The 22,352-nt window shown below is 58.5% G+C and overlaps 1 protein-coding gene across 4 annotated transcripts in view; it reads right to left on the reverse strand.

Moving 5' to 3' along the window:
- The window catches only part of ITPR1 (inositol 1,4,5-trisphosphate receptor type 1), a 219,212-nt gene that overhangs the window by 121,078 nt on the left and 75,782 nt on the right, over positions 1-22,352 (reverse strand). For 3 of the 4 annotated variants that reach the window (XM_053668940.1, XM_053668938.1, XM_053668941.1), the window contains exons 6-16: positions 17,544-17,630; positions 15,282-15,440; positions 14,153-14,251; positions 13,113-13,196; positions 12,871-13,017; positions 10,844-10,939; positions 9,424-9,468; positions 5,920-6,074; positions 3,798-3,897; positions 1,017-1,177; positions 394-535 (exon numbers count right to left, since the gene is read on the reverse strand). In XM_053668940.1, coding sequence (XP_053524915.1) covers positions 394-535; positions 1,017-1,177; positions 3,798-3,897; positions 5,920-6,074; positions 9,424-9,468; positions 10,844-10,939; positions 12,871-13,017; positions 13,113-13,196; positions 14,153-14,251; positions 15,282-15,440; positions 17,544-17,630 — 1,275 coding nt within the window. The remainder of the gene's footprint in view (positions 1-393; positions 536-1,016; positions 1,178-3,797; positions 3,898-5,919; positions 6,075-9,423; positions 9,469-10,843; positions 10,940-12,870; positions 13,018-13,112; positions 13,197-14,152; positions 14,252-15,281; positions 15,441-17,543; positions 17,631-22,352) is intronic. The other variant, XM_053668939.1, reaches the window with a different exon arrangement.

Below are 22,352 nucleotides of genomic sequence, written 5' to 3' on the forward strand. Positions count from 1 at the left end.
GTACAGAAAAACCTAACGGACTTTTTGGCAGACCCAGTGGTTGGTGGTTCCACGTCATCTCATATCTGTCCAAACCCACTGAGCGCACGGCCCCAGGGGTGGACCGCAGGGACCCCGCGGACTCTGTGTGAGGACGCTGCGTCAGTGTGGGCCCGGGGACTGCCACTGGGAGCCGCTGTGGTGGGAGAGGCTGTGTGGGGTGGGGGTGGTGTGTGCAAACTCCGTTCTTTCTACCCGCCACTGCCGTGAACTTCAAACTCGTCTGAAAAGTAAAGTCTGTTTTTCACACAATCAGTCACCCAGACCACGAGGGCAGCACCACCCGGGTCCCCTCTGACCTGAGGGCCCCCCGCCCTGGTTTCTCACAGAGCCCCGATCTGCCCCCTCACCCACCTGCTTGAGGATGTTCTGCTCCCTCATGAGCTTCTGCCGCTCCCGGTTGGGCTTGGAGAAGACCACTTCCAGCACGTCTTGGCCAGAGTTCGTCCCACCAGTGACAAAGTAAACCAAGTCTTCCAGCAGCTTGGTCACGGACCTGGGGGGCAGAGACTCGGTCAGAGACGGCAGGGCCCCGAGCCCCACAGCTGGGAGGCTGCCTGGGCGGGTCTCGGCCGAAGGAACCACTTCACCTGCTCTGCCCAAGCTCCTCAGAGTGGACATCAGGCCAGTGGCCAATCAGAGGGAAACGCAGACTACACGCTGGTGTCCCTGGAGGGACTGTTCCTCCTGAAACTGCTGGCCATCCAAGTGTCTATCCTAGGGCCCTCGACCCCCGACATTTACTAAGCGCGCTCCAGAGACACGTCGGAGACAGAGAGAGCATCTTCACAACCTCAGAGACGTTTGAGAAAGGGAACCCAGAGGAGACTGTTGTTTGAGAACCACAGGCCGGTCCGGCTGTCCACGCCAAGCCCCGCTGCCCTCACACCCAGCTGCTCAGTGCTCTCTCCGCAAGGGATCCGAGATGTCCCCAAGGGCAGCAGGAGCTGCCCGGCCTTCAGGGGTGGGGCCCTCACCTCCTCTCGTTCTGGGTGATGGTGCCTTTCTCCAGCTTCCCCGCAATGGAGCCCAGCACCTTGCTGGCGTCGTTGGCAAAGTCCAGGTCCCGGACCTCGGCTGGGGACACTGGGACGATGGCAAATGCTTCCTTGTCCTCCTTCACGGGAGACGTGCCGATCTGAAACACAGGACAGTCTCTGAGGCCACCAAGAGGGCTGAGAGGGGACAGCAAACCCAGTGTGCGTGGGGCCCCAGGCAATCTGCAGGGCTGGCTGGGAGCTCTCCTGCAGACAAAAGCAACTCAGCGGGAAAATGCCTGGAAGAAGCACCCGAATCACGAACAACTATGGCCCTGGGGACTGCAGCTGTGGGGACAGTGAGGCAGGAGGTGGGGCAGCACCGTCACCTACAGCTTCGAGTGTGACGGGGCACGCACGACTCTCGAGCCCACGCATGCCCACCCACACGCAGGAGGGCCGCTCACGCCAGATGGGGACTCTCGACTCTAAGTCACAGTGTTACGAGGCTGGAGGCTGCACCAGCCTCTCAACCTTTCTGTGCCCCCGAAAGGGCTCGTAAAAGTAGGAGAAAAATTCCCATAATGTCCCCATCACCCCCCCCAAAAAACAGAGAGAGCACCGTGCCATTTTTCAGGAAGAACACATCAATAATAACCATGTTATAATAGAAATAACAACCAGCATCCGATGCCCCTCAGGGCACGAGCAAACCCCCCTCAGGCCAAATTGCTACTCAGACAGACGTGAAATCCAGACAACGGCTCGACCTTTAGGGCAGAGGTCATGGAGGAAACTAGAAGGCTCTGGCTCTTTCAAAAGCCCCTCGGTCAGGACTTCCGCCAAGATGGAGACGTAGATGGAGGATCCACCTCACCTCTGTGCACAACCAAATCTAAGAACAACTATTTTTAACAGCAGTCACAACCAAGCCACACGGAAAATCGACAATACGGAGTCCAAAGGACAACTAGATACTCGGCTGGACCGGTACGAGGAGCCAGGCCAGCAGCGGAGCAGGTTAGCAAGAAAAAATTCCCGGGGCGGTGCGCGGCGCGCGCAGGCAACCGAGGGCACTGATCGCCAGCCAGCTGGCTGCGGGAGCGCACAGGAAAGAGGCGCGGCGATCGGTCGGTCGGTCGCGCGCATTTACGTGGGGAGAAGCCAGTGAGAAGGGAAGCCGGCGCGGGCAGCAGGCTCGCGCAATTCCGATCGGATAAACCCCAGGCGTGCGGAGTGACTGGAAACGCTGGGCTAGCGGAGAGGAACGCCATTACTCCCTCTCTGACCCCACCCCCACACACAGCGTCACAAACCAGCGACCTGGGTCGCCCCGTCCTGGTAAACAACTAAGGCTTCGCTCCGCTCACTTAACAGCGCGAACAGACCAAAAATGGCTCTAGGACAACTCAGAGCCCCAGAACCAATAGACCTAAGTGATGAAGAAATAGCCAGTCTTTCAGATGCACAGTTCAAAACACTGGTTATAAGGATCCTTACAGAACTGGTTGACTTTAGCCACAAATTAGAGAAACATATGGAAGCTAAATTAATTGAAATGAATGGGGATACAAAAGATTCCAATAGTAATGGAAAGAAAATTGGGACTCAAATCAAGGGAGAGAACCAGAAGGAAGAAAAAAATGGTCAAACAGAAAGGAATGAAGAAATAAGAATTCAGAAAAATGAGAAGAAGATTAGGAACCTCCAGGACATCTTTAAACGTTCCAACATCCGAATTATAGGGGTACCAGAAGGGGGAAAGGCACAACCACCAGTTGAAAAATTATTTGAACAAATAATAAAGGAGAATTTCCCCAAGATGGCAAAGGAAATAGACTTCCGAGAAATCCAGGAAGCTCAGAGAGTCCCAAAGAAGTTGGACTCAAGAAGGAACACACCAAGGCACATCATAATTACATTAGCCAAGATTAAAATGAAGGAGAGAATCCTAGAAGCAGCAAGAGCTAAGGGGACAGTCACCTACAAAGGAGTTCCCATCAGACTGTCAGCGGATTTCTCAAAAGAGACCTTACAGGCAAGAAGGGGCTGGACAGAGGTATTCCAAGTCATGAAAACCAAAGATCTACAACCAAGATTGCTCTACCCAGCAAAACTTTCATTTAGAATGGAAGGACAGATAAAGTGCTTCTCAGATAAGACCAAATTCAAGGAGTTCATCAGCACCAAGCCCTTATTATATGAAATGTTAAAGGGACTTACCTAAGAAAAAGAAGATAAAAAAGACGAAACAGTGAAAGGACAGCAAACTCACAGTTATTAAGAACCACACCTAAAACAAAAGCAAACTAAGAGGATAGCTAGATCAGGAGCAGAACCATAGAAATGAAGATCTCAGGGAGGGTTAGCAATAGGGGAGTGGGAGGAGGGGAAGGGGGGGAGAAGGTACAGAAAATAAGTAGCATAGAGAGTAGATAGAAAATACATAGGGGGAGGGTAAGAATAGTAGGGGAAATACAGAATCTAAAGAAATTGAGACACATGTTCATGAACTAAAGGGGGAAATGGTGGGGGAGGGGTATGCAGGGTGGAGGGGAAGGGAGGGGGGAATAGAGCAAATGTAATGGCATAATCAATAAAAAAATTATATAATAAAATAAAAAAAAAAAAAAAAGCCCCTCGGTTAGCCAGGTCCCTGGGAGAGAACGCTTTCATCACGATTGTGTTCGTCCGTGACCGAGCTCTTCCCAGAGCCACGGGACTTCACGGTCGCCACCTCCATCCGGCCCAGAGGTGCCCTTGCCCCGGGGGCGCACTCACCTTCAGCATCACCGGCTTCTCCTCCTCCTTGTCGATGGGGATGTTGGTGCTGTGCACCCAGGTGTTGGTGCACAGGTGCCTGAGCCGGACGTAGGAGTTCCTACAGGGGGGAAGCGGAAAAGGCTGAGCGACAGGAACACTTTGGTTTTCGAAAGCCACCACCCTGAAATGTGTTCTGCCGGAACAGAAGAGGACGTGAAGACGGCTTTCTGCTACGCGCAGTGCTCAATGCGACTGGACAGCACACGGTGCCAATCCGGGACGCGTCTCCGGTGCGCTCGCTGCAGTGGGTGGGCACACGACCCCACAGCGTCGCGGGTGCTGCCGCACTAACAAAGAGCACATCCTGGGGACGGGCGTGTCACAATGTCCCGGCCTGAGCACGTGAGCGAGTGAGGAGTGTTGACTGAGGCCCATCAGAGGTCACCGAGAGGGACGACAGAGAAAGAACCGACATTTCCACGTGGACCAATAAAGCAAAACACAAGAGTGTGACACTCCTGGGGAAAATATAAGTGAATGGGGAATAGCCTTTTGACGCAGGAAACAAAATAGAAGATCCCTCCATTTTAAACTTAAAAGGTGGGCAAAAAGTGAGGGCAAAGGATCCGAACAGGTATTTGTCCGAAGACAGTAACAAGTGCCCAACAGGCTCGGCGAGGGGTGACCAGCAGCACCAGGGGCCACCAGAGAGACGCCGATCACCAAGACCCCGCGTCCCGCGTACCAGGATGGCTCCACGCACACACACATGCACGCACACGCACAGACAAGAGCTGGAGAAACCGGGACCCCACACATGGCTCGCAGGGAGGTAAAAAGGCACGTCACTCCTCAAAGGCGGAGACCCAGAGTCATGGATGACCCACTCATCGCACTGCTAGGCACACACCCGAGAAAGAGAACTGACGTCTGCACAACAGCGTGCACACACGCGTTCACAACGGCACTGTTCACAACAGCCAAGTGATGATGTTTGCTCAACTCGGCTCATCCACCGAAAACCAGCGAAGTCGGCACTCTGAAACTCTGTTATTCAAAAGAGTTTCAGAGGCGCAGCAGAGGCGCAGGGTGAACCCAGAGTCCGCAGAGCTGTGCTTGGACTCGGTGGGAGAACACCTCCCGCCCGACCAGATTCTTAACGGGCTTGCCGCCGGCGATCACTTCCTGAACGACAGGGGGAGCCCTTCTGCACTGTAAGGCCCCCTTTGGTGTGGACGCCGCCCTGCGTGGTCAGGCCGAGGGACAGGGACAGCAGCCACCACGAGAAGGTTCTCCTGGGGCTCGGACAGCGCCCACCTGAGGCTACCAGGTTCAGAGCCGGGCTCAGGCCGAGCAGGATGTGGCAACCAGACACATGAACAGAAACGCAAAGGACCGCTCCAATGCTGAGCATCGGGACTGCCCACAGGACCCTGTTTGGCTCAAACGGGTGAGGTCTGGGGCTCTGGGACGGGACTCACTGACCTGTGAAGAGCTGTGCAAACTCCCGGAGCCTCAGTTTCCCTATTTATACGACGGGGTGAATAGCGATACCCATGTCATGGGGGCCTTGGTGAAGACGAGACCACAGAGCACAGGGAAGCACGCGGCGCCGGGCCTGGCGTGTGGGCAGCCCTCAGCGAGGTTAGGGTTACTCGGGAGACCGTGCTGCCTTTGTTCAGCACGGGCTTTGGTCCTGTCCGCTTCTGGTCCGGTTATTCCCCCAAAAAGCACTCTTACAAAATTGAGAGTTAAATTTTATAAAGTAACCAGAAAGAACGGTCTGACTTCTAAATACCGTAAGATTTACTTCGCCCTCAGTGAGTTTCAAACATTCCCTTTCCTCAAATTTGTTTGCAGTCATTTATTCAATGGACTGAGTGATCTCTCAGCTTTGGCAGAGGAAGAGAGGAAAGGAAACACTGAGCTACTTCGGCTTCAGGTTTGGCTTGTCGACCTAAATAGAGCACATGTACCAGCTTATCCAGCCACCGAGAACTCAACTGGTAAGCAAAAAACAAAATCAGACGCCATTCTGACGGGCAGTCGGAACAAATCCTTCACCAACCTCTGTCCGAAATCTCCAAGGAAGATTCCAGGAGCCCCTGCTCAGGTGGGAGGAGCCACGCGAGCGCCGTACCTGGGGACGAGGCTGTCGCCCCCACGCAGAGTGGTGGGGTCCAACTCGAAGATGGAGGAGATGTCGTTGCCTTCGGGCACGGAGACCAGGGAGTACACCATCTTCTCCTGGGCGTTTCTCAACCTGCTTCGAGAGGCGTCCTGGTCGGGGTCCACCTGAGGAGGAAAAGCCACAAGTCAAGGAGGCCGCGTGCCAGCCCCGCCGTGTGGCCCCGGCCCTGCACGGGCCACAGGAGCAGGGAGAGGCAGGGACACTGTGTGAGCTCCGGTGGACGGTGCACCCGCATTTCAGAGCGGTCACACGGCACGGGTGCCAGCCATCCACACCGGGAACAGCGACGCGCTCCCTTCTTGTCAGGTGGCGACGGAAATGTGTTGACAGTGGGGGCGTGCCGGCCCGCCGCTGGCCTCGGGCAGAGTGCCGCAGGGCAGCCATGAGCACGTCCAGGGGGCGGGGGGTGGAGGAGAAGCAGCCGGAGCAACCTCTCCTGGCCCCGCGTGCGGGCCGTTGTGGGAGCCTGCGTGGCACTGCCTGGCAGTAAGAGGGTGCAGCCACTTCCCAGGAGCAAAGGCAAAGAGACCGGATTCACGTGTTCGTGAGCAGGGCCCGGGGTGGCCGAGAAAGGTGTGCGTGAGACGTCAGGCTCGCCCTGGAAAAAACGTCTGTGGTTAACCACGAGGGCGGCCCACCACGAAGCAGGGCAGGGCCCCGGCTGGGCAGGGGTCTGGCCGGAACTGAAGACCCCTTCAGGGAAGGCTGACGGACGATGACGAAAGCGTCCCTGAGAAACTGAAACCACGAGCCCATGTGCCCGGGAGGGTTTAAGCAGGTGGCCGGCCCCACGCTCGCTCCGCAACGCTTCTCAGGTCGCCGCCAGCTGTGATGCTACAGGGACTTGTCTGTCACGTGTAATGTCAGCCTTGCAGGAGAACGTCCCCTGCGCCTCCTGGGAGACCACATTTGCGGGGTCCCTGCCTTGCTTGGCTCGGCTCCAATGGGGGGCGTGGGAGGGAGGGGACAGCTAAGGGGCCGAGGGGACAGCCCAGGAGAACCAAGTTCCCTGGCCTGCCCTGAGGACCGCAGGCTGTTGTACCAGCTCCTCCGCAGCCCCAGCGTCTTCTGTACAAACATGCAACAGAAAAAACGCTGCCTTTTCATGCCCCCAAACCGTGTCCTCCCTCCCTCAAGCTCCTGCCTCTAATGACTGCGTGGGTCTCCCTGAGCAAACTGGCGACTCGCGGCTCCACTGACACTGGAGTGACAGTCACCCCAGGGCCACAGACCCTGCCACAAGCTCCATCCAGGAAAGAGAACTTTGACCCGACTGCCCTCTCGCACCTGCTGTGACCTGGAGGGTGTCCCCGTGCCACTTTCTACATAAATCCCGACCTGATCCTGTGTAGGACATGGGGCTGCGCTGCAGGCTGGCAGACCAATTCCAGGACCTGCCAGAAGTTGGTGGAAAATGGAAACCGTGTCCAGTGCCCCGAGTCCAGGAGGGAGGCTGAGACACAGCAGGGCTGTGTTCTCGGGGAGCAGCTGGCGTCCGCCACCTAGTGGTGGGACAGCCACACTGCAGGAAGCCCTCCCACCAGCCAGCTCCTGTGGCCTTTCTCCTCCCTGACCTGGAGCATGAGGCTCCAGGTGCCCCTGAATGCGCGACAAAGTGGAGGGAGACCCCTGGCCCTGAGGCCAGTGCTGGGAAAACGCAGGACTGGGCGCAGAGCAGAATGAGAGGCTTCTTCCGGGGACCTCATGCACCCAGGTCCCAAAGTTTGAGGCACGGGACGAGGCCTGGGCCCTCCCCACGCTGACGCATCCACAGAAGCGGGACTGTGCTGCTGGCCTGGGTGTGTAGGGTGCCGCCCGCCGCCACACTAGGACCAGCGCCCAGCCTGAGCAGCACCAGGTCCACACCAGCCCACTGGCACCTGGAGAGCCAGAGGAGCGGAAAGACGCCTGACCTCAGACAGACCCCGCGGCACAGACTGGCCGGGCCGCTGCCCACTTCCTCTCCGTCACACAAAGGCCGTCCACACTGGCTGCCCAAACTCCTCTGCTCCGCTGCCGGCACCCAGAGAGCTGCTGCAGAGCAGGACATTGGCCTGCGGCTGCCCCAAAGGCCATTTACTGAGCTTCCTGCCGCCCGGTCACCTGCACGATCGTCACTGGGCCGGCACGGTGAGCGTGGTCGCCACAGCTGCAGACGGCGGCTAATCCAAGCCATGCAGCTCTGGCACGGGGGCTGCCGTCTAAACACTGTCTCAGGGAGGCAGCCCCCAAACAGCGCCCACTGTGAGATGCCACAGGGCCACTTCCTGTCCACTTGCACAGCAGTGCTATGACCGGGGCACACGTCAGAGACTTTCCTTTCTCTCAGAAAGAAGATGGTGCAAGGACAAGGCGTCTGAGGAGAGAGAACGCCTGGCCTGGCCCGAACGTGCGCCACAGGGAGCCTGCGCCATATCACGCAGAGAAGCTGCGCGAAGGCCACCCTGCTCACCTGGCTCGTGGCAGGAATCCGAAGACTCCTGCCCCACGCCCTGCGGGAGGGGAGCTTTCAGATGGCCGGCGAGGACCAATGAAGGACAGAGGGCAGCAGGCGAAGCCCCCACCCCGGTGGGTCCAGGCAACACCTGAGCCCAAGCTCCTCTGCGGCCCCCACCCAACTCGTTTCAGCAACGGCGCCCTCTGCAATCCCCGCCCAGCACCCTCCAATCACGTGCCTCCAATTTGTTCAGTGACTTAGGGGACAATACCCCTGACACCACCTGCCAAACCCCAGACATCATCAGAGCAGCAAGTGTGCGAGTTTTTGTGAAGCCTGGACCAGCAGGGAGTGCACCCCCAAAATCAGCCTTGTTCACGCCTGCCTCTTCCATGCGGCATGACCACTCCCTCTGCCACTGGTGCCCAGGGGCACCGGAGTCCCTAGTGCCTCCAGAAAGGATCCAGGGGGCCTGGATCGTACTCACATTGAAGTTCCTACCCACATTGCAAAGCCTACTTCTGACTCTGCAGAAAGCAAGAGTGGACCGTTAGATAATTCAGTGTCACTCGGAGCAAAGGTGTGCCAGGCTACCTGGGTCACCTCCACAGGCTAAAGGACACCATCCACCTCACACAGGCGTTCCTGGAAAACTCCAAATGAGTCACAGATAAAGGTCAACAGCAAGAGGACACCTGTGTGTAAAAGGCTGGCTCCTACAAGGCCATCGCCAACCTAGGAGTCTCCCAGGAGGTACACGACCACCTGCAACTTAGAGGCGGCAGCCCCTCGACTAAGTGCAGAGTGTCATGACGGACGGGCTCTTGAACCAATCAGGACACAGGAGATCAGAAAGGAAGCCCTCAAGGAAAGCAGACCAGGCCTGGCTGACAGCAGCCCAAGGCTCCCCCTTCCCCAGCACTTGGCGACCACAGGCAGCGGCGGTTTCTCGGGGGGGTTGTGTAGTGCCGGCCTCGCCCTAGCAGAGGCAGACAAGAGCTCTCGTCCATACTTACTGAGGGTGGAAACTCCGGGCACTCTTCCTCAAAGTCTGGGTCTACCTGATGGAAAAGAATCATCGGGAAATTAAAGCATCCGCCAACTTCTTGAGCACTTGGCCTCGCCTGCAGGACGTGGCAAGGCCTGCGGGCGCCTTTCAGCAACCGGGCCCTCGTCCCTTCCCTCTGGTCACGAAACCAGCATGCCACCATGACACACGCCACGTGAGCACCACACACGGACAGCCTCCCAGTCACTGAGGGACGGCAGAGTGGACAGAGGAACACCACGAGGTCACAAGCCACACGACAGTGAAAAGCCTCAGATAAGTAAGAGAGCAGCATCCAGTCGCCACCCACCCTGCTGATTTTTAGCGAGACAGTAACAACCTGCAGCCTCCCTAGCTGTGTTCGCCCTCGCACACAGCAGCCACCTGGGCCCTGGGCAGCCCCGTCGCCGGCCCTTCTCCCAGCCGGCAAGTGGGGGTCCCCAGAGCCCCAGGGCTCCACTGTAAGTGCCAACTCAGTCTCGACCGCCAGTTCATTCAAGTGTCGGCAGCCCGGGGCTGGTGCCTGAGACTCGGGCCTCGTGGGGTCCACGGCAGAAGCAGCGCCTCGCTCCAGCTTGGGAATCTGGGAGCGGTCCCCACGCTGGCCCCAGACAACGGGGGTGTTGCCGGATGTGCGACTGGAACGTGAGAGGAACACGCATCGCACGTCCTCCGGCCGGCAGAGCAGAGGAGACCTCCACGCCTGGGACAGGGGAGGACGGCTCCCTCATTTAGCACAAAAAGTAAAAGACGTCAGTCGAGTCCTCCTGTCCTTCAGCACTGGGTCTCCCTTTCTTCACAAGCCCTTAGCAGACAGGGAAGGTGAAGTGCATGTCTTTGATTCTGACATTCCCCTAGACACAATCACGAGGCCCCGTCTACTCCACGCATGCTGAGAACCACACGTCTCACGAGGCCGCCGAACTCTCCCTATGTCGGTGCTCGCAGCTGCACCTGCCGCGCTCACTCCCGCCAGGGGCCGGGCCGGGAGTAAGACATGGGGAGAGTGGTGGGAAGGAGCCGAGCGGAACGGCCGCCCTCAACCCAGATTAGCGCTTTTTAACTCAAAATCTCATCTCTCAGCAACTTTCCGATCCGCAGCACTGCATACGAGCCGCGGCTGCCGTGCTGTAGCTCACACCCCCCGGAACAGCGTCACCTTCCAACTCACGGTCTCCCCACATCTTGCTGCGAATCCCTGCAAAGGACTGGACGAGTTAAGCCTTGTTACCTTTTGCTGTCTGTACGCAGGAAAAGAAGGCAGAGCAGGCGGGAGAGCAGGAGGAGGAGCAAGGTGTCGGAGCGTCACCCTAAGCCCCCACCACCCAGCACCTGTGGGTAAAACGCAGACGTCAGCTGGACAGAGAAAACCCTGGAATGCCACTTACCTCTGCGGCTAAGTAATGCCCAGTGGCCAGATGCTTGAAACGGAAGAGGCTGTTCCAGTAGCCCGCTCCTCCCCGGCACGGGTCGTGCTGGACCACCTGTAAGGGCAGGAGGAGCGGTCACGGCGGAGGGAGGGTCAGCCTGCGCCAGGACACCACCACAGCGGAGACACCACACACACGTCATCGTCTAGCAGAGACGTCACAGTGGAAAAAACCAGCACCTTCCAACAAACCCCTTCCAAGTGCTGGATATAATGTTGGAACACAACCCCGCGAAAGGGCTAGGTCGAGTCTCTGCAAGACACCAAGAGGCCGTTGTGAACAGGTCTGTGGTTTTCATTTGCTCAGCCCCAGTTGTCACAAAGCAGCAGCTACATTTCTGAGGCTCGCCCACAGGGGGCAGGACAGGTGAGAAGGGACTCCTCAAGGCTGCAGGAGCTATCTGTGTGTGGCCCTCGCGTGTGACACACACACACACACACCATCCTGCGAGTACAACCTGACACCCCCAGAGCCTGACCTCCCGCCTGCGGTCACCATGGGATCACCGGCACTGGCGGCTGGTAGTGATGTAAACAATTAGACATGAACTTGACACGGACAAGTGGATGCACCATGGAAAGTGAGTGTGCTCAAAGGGTGGGTAGCCGGTGTGCCCAGTCGTGACCGCTGAGCAAGGGGACACAAGGCGGTCTCCTGACTGTCCTGGCTCCCTCCTGAAGGCCCCCTCGGGTTGGCAGCATTAGGAAGGAGAACCCCAGCAGGGGACGAGGGTCCCACTGAGTTGAGGAGGTCAATCAGACTTTAGAGTGGCTGGAGTTTGTGGGGGCAGAACACCGCTCGCTCAGCAGCGTAAGGAATGGAATGCTGATACATGTAATACTGTGACTGACTTGGGAGCGATTATGCTGAGTGACGGGGAAAAAAGACCAAAGGAAAAGAACACTGTGTACTGCGTGCTTCCATTCACGAGAAGCTCGAGAAAGACAAGTCCAGCTCTGGACATGGGGGAATTAAGAGGCTGCCTGGACAGAGGCCCACGGGAGGCCCATGGGTGCTACTTGAGCCCCATTTCTCGTTCTTGGTACGTGGCTGGAATGTCAAGTTCATCGAAGCGAATCCTTGGGCCCTCTATTTCTGCCAGATCTCAATAAAGACATACAACGGTTGAAGCGAGAGAGGAGAGAGGTGGCCAGCCGAGGCAGAGAACTGGACTCGCAGGAGGACGTCGGGGGAGGGCGGAGTCCTTGCAGCTCAGGCCTCGGTTCCTCTACCGCAAACCCACCACGTCAGTTTCTTCCTGGTCCCACGATCTGGTCTCCCTCCACCTCCGCTCAGTGGCCACGCGATGCCCCAAACAGCCCCAGGGTTGTGCTCTTCCCCTGCCCATGAATGACAGCCCAGCTCCCTTTGGCCTGGAGAGGAGACCCCACAGACACAGGTCCCCGAAAGCAGTTTGTTCTACTTCTAACGCCCATCCCGGCCCCCAAGTTACTGCACTTCACCCCAAGGCAGCCTCCCATTTCCAATTCCACGCCAGTGTCTCACATGAGGGGCCTATTCTGGAAATACGAATCATCCCATCCACACCGGCGCCGATGCTGCCTCCTCCAGGAAGTCTTCCTGGACCCCTCCCCCACCCAGAAGTTCTCCCGTCATCACCTAAGCCTGCAGAGCACAGGGAATGGGCCTCCCACCACTTTAACCGCGATGGCCTTCTCATCCAATCCCCAACATGCCGGTGCCCAGGTATCAGGCTGGGGCGGGGGCACGTGAGTGCATGTGGCTGTGACAGGGAAATGCCAAGGGAGAGAGGAGGAGACAGATGATTCAAGGGCCCACAGAGAAAGAAAGACCCAGTTTCTGCTGCGCTCGCTCCCAAACGAGATGCCGTTTCTACCCCAGGAGCCCCTGGCACCGCCCTAATGTGTGTGGGGAGGGCTCCCAGGGAGCGAGGTGGGTATAAGGACCTGGCCATGGTTTGCTGCTGCCCCCACAGACCCTCCCGGGCTCCCCGCCCCCCTTACCTCCACCTCCCACAGGGCTTTGGAGCTGGTGGCAGACGTGGCCGACTGGCGGCCGGTGGTCCGCAGGAAGACGTGCTGCTTCTTCCTGTGCTCGTCACAGGTGAGGAACTTCTCCTGCTCGGCGTGGAACAGCCTCACCACGTCCCCCTGGGTGCACACGCCGGCGGGAGGAGGGGCAAGGAATCTGGGTCAGAACGGGCGGCCCCCCAGGGGTGCCGAGGGCCGCCCGGCCCCGCACTCACCCCCTTCAGGATGTCCTCCTTGTTGTCACTCCACTGCATGAACAGGACGATCTTCCAGCTGGTGTTGCAGTTGACGGAGTTGACCTGCAAGGAGTCGGGCCTATTTCTCAGCACGCCCCTCACTGCGGTCCTGTCCCCCCGCCCCACACCCCAAAGCCTGGCACCCTCGGGATCCTGGTGGGTGCCGCCGGCCCGCCGGGCAGGAAAGGCCACCCTGCTGCGGTGTGAGCTCAGACGGCCCACGGGGGCTACATCTCTTGCCCTTCTGCAACGACAGCAGCCCTTTCCCCGGGTGGCCACTTCTGCCGCCAGTAAGTCGCGGCCCAGGGAGAACTCATACTCGTGAAATGGGACAGGCCGCAAAGGCAGAGCACACCCGGTACCTACGCCCTGCGAGGTCAGGGACCCTCCTCCCTGCCTGTGGTGGCCCCATCCTCAGCCTCGTCCAGAAAGCAGGGTGGGCCACCATGCCCATGCACAGACAGAACACCAACGCCCGGGCAGCTGCAGGTCACATCTGGGACTTGAACCCACACCCATCTGGCTCAGGAGCTTGTGTCCCTCCTCCCTCAACCATCAGACAATTATATTTGTCACCATCGTCACTGTCCTGGGTCCTGTCATTGCCAATAAAGGAAATAATTTTCAAAAGTGAGGCAGCCCCTGGCCAGCAGCATGTCCCTGTGGGAATGAGCTACAGGTGGTCTCTTTGAGAAGAAGCGTTGGAGGCCAAGGAGCCCCTCAGTCTGGGAAATTTGGTGAGAGGCTCCCTCCAACGGCTTCCTCAACTGGAAAACGATCCCCCAGTGACGTAAGTCTCCAAGAGCTACACCCTGTGGTGACAATCACCCCCATGGCCCACCCGCCATACAGCCCAGCACAGCCTCCTGGGCGGCCCCCACACAGGCCTCAGTTTCCCCACGTACAGAGCAGGCACACTGGCCCACGTCACTGCTGAAGCCTCTGTCAGCAGGAACAGGCGGTGGCCCCAGGGCCTGCCCCTGCTGCTTGCCCCTCCGGGCCGGGCCCTCCCAACTCACCTCGTTGCAGCCGGGGTTATCCACCAGCTGATGGCTGCTGGCGTGCAGCGGCTGGCCAGCGTTGACAGGGTTCAGGACCACCTTGTCCCCTATGACCACCTGGAAAGGAAAGGGCCGGGATGGCTCTTCACGAGGCAGGTCAGGAGTCCCACGTGGAAGGCAGCTGGGCGTCCTCAGAACGCCCCCTGGCTGTGGTGCGTCCAGGCCCACAGAGCACGCGGCACTGTGATGTCCACGGTCCCTGCCTGGCCCCTGACTGACGGCCAGACCAGCATGGATGCCACTGCCAAGTGCCACTGCCAAGGTCCCCTTTCATGGGGTAACAGACATGTGTCAGTAGCACTGACTCGGTCTCAGGAGAAGACTGTCACCGGAGGGAAGTCTGGGACTTTGAAAGAACAGAGCCGTTAATTCTCCATCTGATGTGAAGATGTTCACACTCCTTTGAGTACAAGCCACACTGAGAAACACGTTTCCTTGTAGGGCCCGTCACACAGACGTGTGTATGTGTTCGTGCACTTCTGTAGCTCCCGATCCCTGCACTTATGACAAACGAGGCCCCCCCCAAACCGATGGCCACCCCCACTGTGAGGGACACAGCCAGCACGCTCCATTCCGCTCCACCTTCTAAAACGACAGCCACAGCCACTACACCCACCGATCTTCTGCCCCACGAGTGGGAAGGCACAGTTATCCGCATGGACGGCTCTTCGAGGCCACCTCCCCTTCCCCACGACGGCTCAGCCCAGTGGGCGGGGCTGCGGGACGGGAAAGCTAAGGCCTCGCCGAAATTCAGAGCCAAGCGCCTGGTCTTACGTTATTTCCGGGAAGAGGCGGACTGGGCCTAACCGGCCCCTAAGGTGTAAGGCTCGCCGATGTTCCGTTTGGCACCTTGGTGGAGCCCGCACGGATGGATCCTCTAATTCCAAACAAGGTGGAGACAACCCCAGCATCCTTTCCCCTTCCCACTCGCCGCCCCTTGTTCTCCATCCTTCTTTATGAAGGTTATTTCCAAACCAGAGAGATGTTTCTTGTCCACTAGCCATCCGGACGGGCAGATGTGCCCGGGACACCGCCTACAACCCCTGCCCTCCTGGGACCACCGTCCCAGGCCGCGCCCGGCACTTACACTGTCCCCGATGGAGCGCAGCTTGTAGAAGGGCTGGATGTAGAACCAGGAGCCCTCGTTCCCGGCCTCGTCCAGTGTCACCCGCATGGCGTTCTTCTCCAGCAGCGCCGGCAGCCGCTTGTTCACCGTCAGGTACTTGTTGCTTTTCAGATGCAGGAGCTGAGGACCCCAGGAGAGTGCGCCAGGCGTCAGCAAGCCTCTGCGTCTCCCCCGCTGCGCCCAGACTCATGAAATATGGATCAAACCTGCCTCCCGCCCCTGAGCTGCCTGTGAAGTTGGAGAACCACAGCAGTGCCTGAGGCAGGCGATGATTTGGAGAAAAGAAGGAAGACTGAGCAAAGGCGCAGAAGTAGAGGGAAGAGGAGCTACTGCAGTTTTCCCAGCACAGCCTTGGCCAACGCACCCTGAGCAGCTCTGTGAATTCCCCAACACAGAGGGGACAGGTGGGGAGGGGCGTCGCTGAGCCCAGGAAACAGTGCGACTATGGGGTGACCCCACGGGGGACAGTCCTTTCATTTGGAAGAACGTGACTGCTAGGGATTTCCACCTCGAACTTCTGAGCACTGTGTTCTTGCTTCTTAGGTAACGGTCACATGAAAGGGACAGAAAAACCAAAGGGCTAGACGGGAAAGGGCTGGTTGCGGAGTGGGTCTGGACCGGGAGGCGGAGGCTGAGGTTCCCCGACGGCTCCGAGAGGAGACGGCTGGGAAGGTGAAGACTGCCCAGCCCTGGAAAGAGGGGAACGGCACCCCCGTTCCTGCGCTGTCTGCAGTTCCCCGAACACTCGAGTTGGGCCACGCATCTGCGCCAGGGTTGTGGGAGGGAGAGCAACATGTCTCACAGGTGAGCCCGACATCCCAGGGCCACGAGGGACAGGGGAAAGCCACGTCCCACTGGACCTCACCTGAGGGGAGGGGCCCCGACCCTCCACACTCCTGCCCCAGCGCTGAACTCAGGTTTACACACTGCCGTCACTGAGAGGCGGGCCCCAAGGTCCGGGCCTGGGAGGGTGCCACAAGGAACACCAGCGGACGCACACTCAGGTCGCCCTGCGACAGGTACTACCGTGGCCCCGGGGGCAGAGGCGCTCATTGCCCACTCGCTGCTGAACGGAGGCCCTGCAAGGCCTCTCGCCCCAGGTCTCAGGTCGGAAGCGGCACGACCCAAACACACGGCGTGTGCTCGGAGCCCCGCGCCCTCTCTTGTCTTCAGCTCGGGCCACGCCCTCCCATCTCACTCGGGAGTCAGCTCTTGGAGGTCCAAGTCACTGGCCTGGCCCGTGACAAAGCCGAGCCTGAGCCCACCTGTCCCCTGTGCCCACTCTCGACGTGATAAAACCCGAAGGGGAGGCGAGTGGAACTGGCCAGACCTAATCTTCAAACAGACCCGGAAGCCACTTTCACTACGTCACAGGGCCCGAGAGGAAGGGCCCAGAGGGCCGCTGTCGCCCATGTGCAGTTCCAGCTTCCCCGAGTCCCTGACCGGCACAGCTCTGCCCCCGAAAGTGCACAGACGGGAAGAGGCTCCGGTGTCACCGGTCACGTTCACAGTCAGAGAACTGCAATGAGCACAACCTTCCAAAGGGGAAAAATGGAGACAACCAAAGGGGTCCAGTTGTCAAGAACAGGTAACAGCTTTGACCCTTTGTGCCTGGGCAGGACAACGTGGGAACCGGACGAGCTGGGCCAGGCCAAGTCTGGCTCTGGACGCCCCCCCACTCTCTCCTACAAGGGGAGACCCAGATGTGCTTCCTTGGCAAAGCCCCCATTGCGGTGTCCTGGTGGCATTTGACCTCCATGGCAAATTTGAAGGCCCCGGGGATCAACACGCATGCCTCTCCTGAGACGAGACGTGAGGCCCGCCCTCCAGGGCTCTAACTGACGGCACGGGAGCCGTCCCACCACCCCTGGCAACCAGCCCTCGAGCCCAGAGGTGAGGCCACAGGAGGCTGCTTTTCACCAAGAAAGAACTCCCAGGAGCACAAGTTAAACACGACTGTGACAGCCAAGCTCCGGTTCCGGGAGGGACGGGGACTCCCACCGCAATTTGGACAGAACTCCACTTATCAGCCATGGGGTGGGAGAGAGCGGGTTCTCGTGCTGAGGGGGGCACCACAAAGCCCAAGGGTCCAGCCCGTGGAAGAAGCAGCGCCAGACCTTCCGAAGGGCCCTGTCTGTCCCGTGAGTGCCCCGGAAAGGTGACCCGGCCCGGTGCCCACTGTCAGCACTGCTCCGGCTCAGAAAGAGGAGGGCGCCGGCCTACCTGGATCACATTGCCATACTGGATCACGGTCCCCAGCAACTTCCTGTTTTCCGTCTCATTCTGCTTCTTCTCCAGGTCTGCAGCGTGCTGTGCGTGGAGAAGGAAGGCGGGTGGGTCACCGGGAGGCGGCCCGGGCTGCAGGTCGCCGCCGGGACCGGGAGCCAAGGTTGCCGGTCCGTACGTACCAGTATCCTTGAAGCTAAGCGAACGACCCTTCGCCTCTGCATTCTTGCCTTTTTGACTTTTCAAAAATGCATTTTTCCTTTACGAAATTTATGGACTTATCGGCTTAGGGTAAGATTAAGGCATAAGCTTATATGTTTTTACGGAGAGCAGGGTTGGGGTGGAAGGGAATTTGTATAGCCCTTTTGAGACTTGTAAAAGTCCTCCTTTAAAGCTTTGGAGTGAAATCAAACTGAACTTAAATGGGGCCATTTCCGGTTCTGTGCCCTGGAGTGTGTTACTGAGCAGGTGTGTGCCTCAGTTTCCCCTTCTATAAGACAGGGACAAAAACAGCGCCTCAAGGGAATCGGAGCCCGCCATGGTAGCGTTCACGGGGTGTCAGTTCTTATTATGGACATCAATCGTCATTTATTTCATTTCCACAGTGCTCCCTTGAGGAGAAGGTCACTACCCCAATTTTATAAAGGAAGAAAAAGACTCCCAGAGATTTCAATATTTGGTTGATGTTGCAAAGTTAATTGGATAATGGGTACGAAAGGGCTTTGTTATTTTCTTGACTTCTGTGTATATTTGAAATTTTGCTTAAGAAGCTCTTTTCTTAAAAGCCATGCATCTATGAAGTAGCAGAAATAACCCTCCAAGCCGCATCTGGGTCAACTGCGGATTCACACAGTCACAGCGAGGCTGGGAGACAACGCCAGTACCCACTCGGCAGGCCAGGGAAATGGTCAAGCCGAACGGCGCTTCTGGAAGAGTCTCCTGGGCCACCGACCCGAACGGCCATTTTCCATCGTGCACCTGTTCAGTGCTGGTGGTCCTGGGGGCATGTCAGAACAGGGGGGCTGGGGACTGGGCTCCCCCTGGGCCGTGAGGAGACTGTCGTTCCGACCTGCTGTCCCCCAAACAAACTGAGGGAACACAAGTCAGGTCAGAGACGAGACTCAGTAGCTAATCGGTGGGAGGTCAACCCTGGCGCCCACTCGTGTGCTCCTGCCTGGTTCCCAGCATGCTCCTCCTCCAGGGCCACCTCTCCACCAGGTGACACATGTCAGGTGCCAGCAGGACAACGGGCCTCTTTCCCAGGCAGCATGCTGGCACAAGACCGGGCCCGTGCGGACCTGCTCTGGGTGCCACGTCACCTCGGCCAGCCACGCAATCTCACAATCCCCACTCAGCGTCCTCCACCCAAAGTGGGGACCGTGCAAGCTGGTCGGGGCTGTTGTGAAGACTAGAGAAGCTTGGCAGACACACATCAGGCACTCGCTACATTGTAAATGTCACTGTCACCACCATTATTGTCCGAGAGTCTCTAACTCTCAGCAGTGCTCCGATGATGAGCCTCCGAAGCCGGGCCAAGCCGGCCGGGTGAGGAGCCTCCCAGCTGCTTAGGACTCAGGCAGCACCTGCCCCGCCTCTCCCTGGACACAGGAAGGCAGGTCACTCGAGAACACGATAAATAAATGCGCAGCAGGAAGCTATCCCGAACCAAAAAGAACCGTACTGCGGGAGGCAGAGGGCCCGCCTCTGTGCGTGTCGATCCACGTGGATTGACACCCCCTTCAGCGTGGAGTCAGAGCCCCCTCCTGGAAGCAGCTGCCAGTCTGCTGTCCTAAGTTGAAAAGGGTGACACCCAGGAGGTTCGGGACTCATCCAGGACTGTTATGGCACGACGCGGCGAGCCCTGGTGTCCCGGAGCCCTGGGCACAGTCGCCGCAGCTCCCCCTCCGGGAACTCCTTCCCCCGTCTCCCCGTGCTCGCCCCCGCCCCCGGCAGAGCCGCTGCAGCACCCACGGACCCTGCACGGAGCTTTCCAAAAAAACAGCCTGCTCGGAACCCAGGAGGGGGGGGAGGGGGCCTCATCCTCTGTGGAAAGTCCTTTGTTCTTCTGCGAAGCAGTTCTCAGCCAATACGGACAGGGAGTTCAAGGAGACGTGTGTCAATGGGGAGAAAAGTCAATAGTGTCGGGAAAATAAAACATTTCCAACAAGCGATACCGTTTGTCTCCACTCCGAGTATCTCGCTGAGAGGACGCATCTTCAGAGACCGTACGGCACTGTCTCTGGACTTAAACGAGGTAAGGACCGGACAGGCAAGGTCTTCTCGGACTGACTCTCGGTTTGAGGAACGCTCATCTACTGTGGGTGGGAGGGGTGGAGGGGAGAAAAGGGAGGGGAAAGTGGGACAACTGGGTTGGCACGATCAATAAAATATACTGAAGAAAAAGGAACGCCAATCTGAGAGACAAAGTCCCTGACTACGCTGAGACTGAGTGCACAGGTGCCGACTCCACGGGTACCGGTGCCGCCAAACAGAAACATCACGTCAGTCGCCCCAAAGGCGCATTCTCTACATTAAAGGCTAATTAAACGGCAGCTCCCAAGTCTCAGGGCTTTTGTCCAAAAACAGACGAAAGGTAAAACTGGCACAGAAACCACATCGACTGGAGGATAAATGTCTGTGAACTTCTCCTTGAACACCAAGCGTCAGACCGGAAACCATTACGAGGTTGGATGCTGGCCAAGCCCCCACACGACTACCAGGGGGACCTGGGCACAAGACGTGCAACCCTTCCAGGAACTCACTCCTCCTACCAGTGCTCCATGTTTCGGGAGAAGGCTCCAGCCCAGCCCCTTTTACACAGACGCTGCCTGTCTCCAGTCTGCGGTCCCATTCCACGCTCAGAAAACACCCCCATGTGACCAGACCCCAGCCTTTCCCGCAGCTGCACGGGGTCTAGCTGGCAGGCAGCACGGTCAGCTTCAGCTTCCCGACCAAACTGCCCGTCCTGACTTCCAGGTGCCACAGGGGGGGCAAAGGGCAGACAGAAAGTCAGGTGTGAACCATACCTGGGCCCACCAATCAAGGCCATTTCCATCGCTGGCAAAGACCGCATCTGGCTCAGTGGACCGCACCCATATTTTCTCAGGGGGCCACCGTAAGACCCTAACCCAGAACCGTCCGTCTGCAGGGTCACTGGCCAAGTCCACCAGAAAGTTTTTTGATGGGCCCAACTCTGACGTAATGATTCCGTTTTCGGGAGTTTCTCCTAAGAAGACGAGCCAGCCCACCGCCACTGGGCCTGGCTGGTTAAACCCACACGCAGGTCACGGGTCGGCCTCTCCCCGACACGGGAGGACCGCCGAGAATGCCTAAGGAAGGCGCCGCAGTCCACGCCACAGTCTCCGCTGCCATCGTTCACCACGGCATCACCACGTTCCCTCAGCAACACCAAGGTCGACCCCAGGCCGGTCCGCCCCAGGCCAGTCGCCTGCTGTTCTATTTCAGAGAGCGAGAAACCACGATTACATTGCTGTGAAGATGTCCTTGGAACTGCGGGGAAGGGCCACTTGTTTCAGGTCAACGAGCCCTGAGTGATGTCACGGGACACGGAGGCAAGGCTTCCACTGACCAGCCAGCCACACAGGCGGGACCCAGGCCTCAGACGCCAGCGGCCACTAGAGGTCGCCCCCCTGCAGACGGCTGTGTGCACACCACATCCAGGGCAGAAGGAAGTCAAGTGGTCTAGACAACTAATTCCTTAAATGGCATTAATTTAAAATAATCTGACCTTTGATTGGGGTCCTGCACAGCAGTTGACAAAAATAAAAATGGAAACCCACAGGAGACTGGCCATCCACCCTCAAAGGCAAGCGGCTGCCTGAAATGCGACATTAATGACCTGCGCTGAAACCAACACGTGAGGAGAAAGGCCCGGGCCAGCAGGACGGCCGAAGCCCCGACTCGACTGCCGGGCCCAGAGCCGCCCAGCCGTCCCAGGTCCCAGCCGGCTCCCTGCTAGCTTTCAAGCCCAAGCGCCATACAAGAGACAGCTGGCTTTCTCTTGTTTCTTTCTGTACTCAGGAAGGCTCGGTTCTCACTCACCTCCCGGACTGCACCTACCCCCATGCAGTGCTTTTCACGGTCCGCTCTCGGGGGGAGGGAGCACCGAGGGGGGCTGCTGTGAAAGCCACCAGCCGCCCCGGCACTAGCAGGGGGCCGGAGAGTGAGCGCCACCCAGTCGGAGCCATGATTGTTTCCGTGTCAAGTGTGTGTTTCAAGCTTTAATTCAATTAGTTGCCAACATTTTCTAAGAACTGAGAAGCAACACGCAGCAGCATGGATTCTTCGCTTCTCAAAGGAAGAGGGCCTGCCGGCAGCTCTCGGCCCCCCTCCCACGCTCCCTCCCTCGCAGCGTGTCCCCTCTGGCCCGCACTCTGGCCCGCTCCAGTTGGCACCTTGGCCCCCCAAGTTCCCTTTATCCCCACTGGCTTCCTGCTTGTGAATCTGAATTCGCAGCTCCTGCTGTGAAAAACATAGGACCAGAGAGGGTTGGAGACGCACCGATGGGGTCTCATTGAACAGCATGGGTTTCTTACAGAAAAGCAGGCCCTTCTACCGGCGACTCACGGCCCCCGCACCTCACAGAGCCCCTGAGAACTGCGGTCCTGGCTCCCGCCCCAGCCCCTCAGCCAGACCCCCACGCGCCCACACAGACTCCAGGGGGTCTGACCATCGCCTCCTTGTATGATGGCGCGTCCACTCGGATGTTTCGCAGGCTGAGGCGCTGCCGCCGCTCGGAGCCCGTCCCTGACCCCACGTGACCTGTGGTCACATGGCACGATCCCA

Source organism: Artibeus jamaicensis, unplaced genomic scaffold (assembly GCF_021234435.1).
Source record: "Artibeus jamaicensis isolate MK-2021 breed Jamaican fruit bat unplaced genomic scaffold, CSHL_Jam_final contig_519, whole genome shotgun sequence".
Lineage (NCBI taxonomy): Eukaryota > Metazoa > Chordata > Mammalia > Chiroptera > Phyllostomidae > Artibeus > Artibeus jamaicensis.